Here is a 1,600-nt window from a genome sequence, read left to right on the forward strand (position 1 = left end):
CCAGGAGGAGGGGTGGCAGCCCCGGGAGCTGAAGAGCCGGCTCATCCCCTTGCTGCAGGCGGACACGTTTCAGAGGACTGCCCGCCTGCTGCCTGTGCTGGCCCCCGGCAGGAGCAGCCCCCTGCTCTGCAGGGCCAGGACCTTTCATTCGTGCCCGTCTCTAGGCTGGGTGGTCGGGATCCTTCTCCAGCAGAGCCCACGTCCTCTGTCTGCTGGCAACGGCTTTCCTTCTTCCCTTAGCAAGACCCTGCATTGCCTTCACGCCCGTATGTGATCGGCCTGACTGGAGGAACCGGGAGTGGGAAAACCTCCATCGCCAAACTCCTGGGACACCTGGGAGCGTTCCTCATCGACGCTGACAAGCTGGGCCACGCCGTCTATGTCCCCGGTGGCCCTGCCTATGAGCAGGTGGTGGCGGCCTTTGGGGCAGGTAGAACCACTGGAGGCTGCGGGGAAGACTAAGAGGAGGGAGGGGTGTGCTGTTGTCCTAGCGTCCCAGGGAGCTGTCCTGGCCTGTGCTCCCCTCCCTCCACGTGGGTTTTGGGCTCCCCACCACCCGGATGGGGCTTTCTAGCTGATTCCGTGATGGTTCGGCCCAAGTGGGGCAAACCACTGCTTTCCCTAAGTCTTGCGTGTCCCATGTCGGAGCTACAGTAAACTGGCTGGTGTGGAAGGCTAAACTGGGCTTCCATTTGTCTAGGAAAAGCTCTTCCCTGTCCTTTTCTGGACTAAGATGAATTGCTGCCAGGTCAGGTCCTACAGCTCCTTTCAGGGTCCCTTTGAGAGCCCTGTGCTGAAATCCTTTCACTCTGACCTAGGCTTGCTGCAGGGAAGCGAGTTGGATTCATTCCTCCTCTTCTGCTTCTGTCTTGCAGAAATCTTGAATGAAGATGGGACGATTAACAGGAAAGTCCTTGGGGCCAAAGTGTTTGGAAAGCAGGTAAGAGCAGCACAGAGACTGTCAATATTTAATCTCATGAGCAGGGAACTGTCAGTCCGTGCTGAGGCTTTTTATTTTTCAGCCCTTTGAGCTGATGACGCCTTCCTGACTGTACTTTCTGGCAGCGATGTACGGACAGGGCAGGACACAGAGATCCCATCTCTGTCGCCAAGTCAGCAGCCGTGCTGGACATGCTCCTCTCGCCCTGGCGGCTGCTGCTGCCTCCCCATCCCCTCTGTCCCACGCTTGTCCTTCACCCAGCATGGAGCAACAGCCCTGACGTACATGGAGCTGGTGCTCTCCGACCCTTGCATGAACTGGGCTTGTACCCAGTGGGGCTTGGTGACGTGGCAGCTGAACCTGACCCTCTGCGCCCGGCTTTGTTGGCTGGGCCAGCGCTCAGCCTTTTGCTCAGGTCCTGCGGGCCGCCGCGGCCCAAGCATGGAGGCAGCTCAAGGGGTTCCTCCGAGATGGCCGGGTGTTGCGCGGGTGCTGCTGCGTGGGGAGCTTGCTGTGCTGCGGGGCAGGTCTTTGCAAAGTGCCTCTCGCAGCAGAGACTGAGGTTCTGCTGTGCCTGGCAGGGCAAGGCAAATAATAGGGAAAAGTCTCGACCCCGTCAGCGGGCGCGGCAGCCTCTGGGCAGCGTGGGAGGGTTTCCTT

General features: G+C 59.8%; 1 protein-coding gene across 1 annotated transcript in view; it reads left to right on the plus strand.

The window, feature by feature from the left end:
• Positions 1-240: 240 nt before the first annotated feature.
• COASY (CoA synthase) overlaps positions 241-1,600 on the plus strand; it is a gene marked incomplete at its 5' end in the record, with an annotated part of 2,989 nt that continues 1,629 nt past the window's right edge. Inside the window, 2 exons of the mRNA XM_009705271.1 lie at positions 241-430; positions 876-940. Of these exons, the coding sequence (XP_009703573.1) occupies positions 241-430; positions 876-940 (255 nt within the window). The remainder of the gene's footprint in view (positions 431-875; positions 941-1,600) is intronic.

Source organism: Cariama cristata, unplaced genomic scaffold, assembly GCF_000690535.1.
Source record: "Cariama cristata isolate BGI_N322 unplaced genomic scaffold, ASM69053v1 scaffold22448, whole genome shotgun sequence".
In the NCBI taxonomy this organism is placed as follows: Eukaryota; Metazoa; Chordata; class Aves; order Cariamiformes; family Cariamidae; genus Cariama; species Cariama cristata.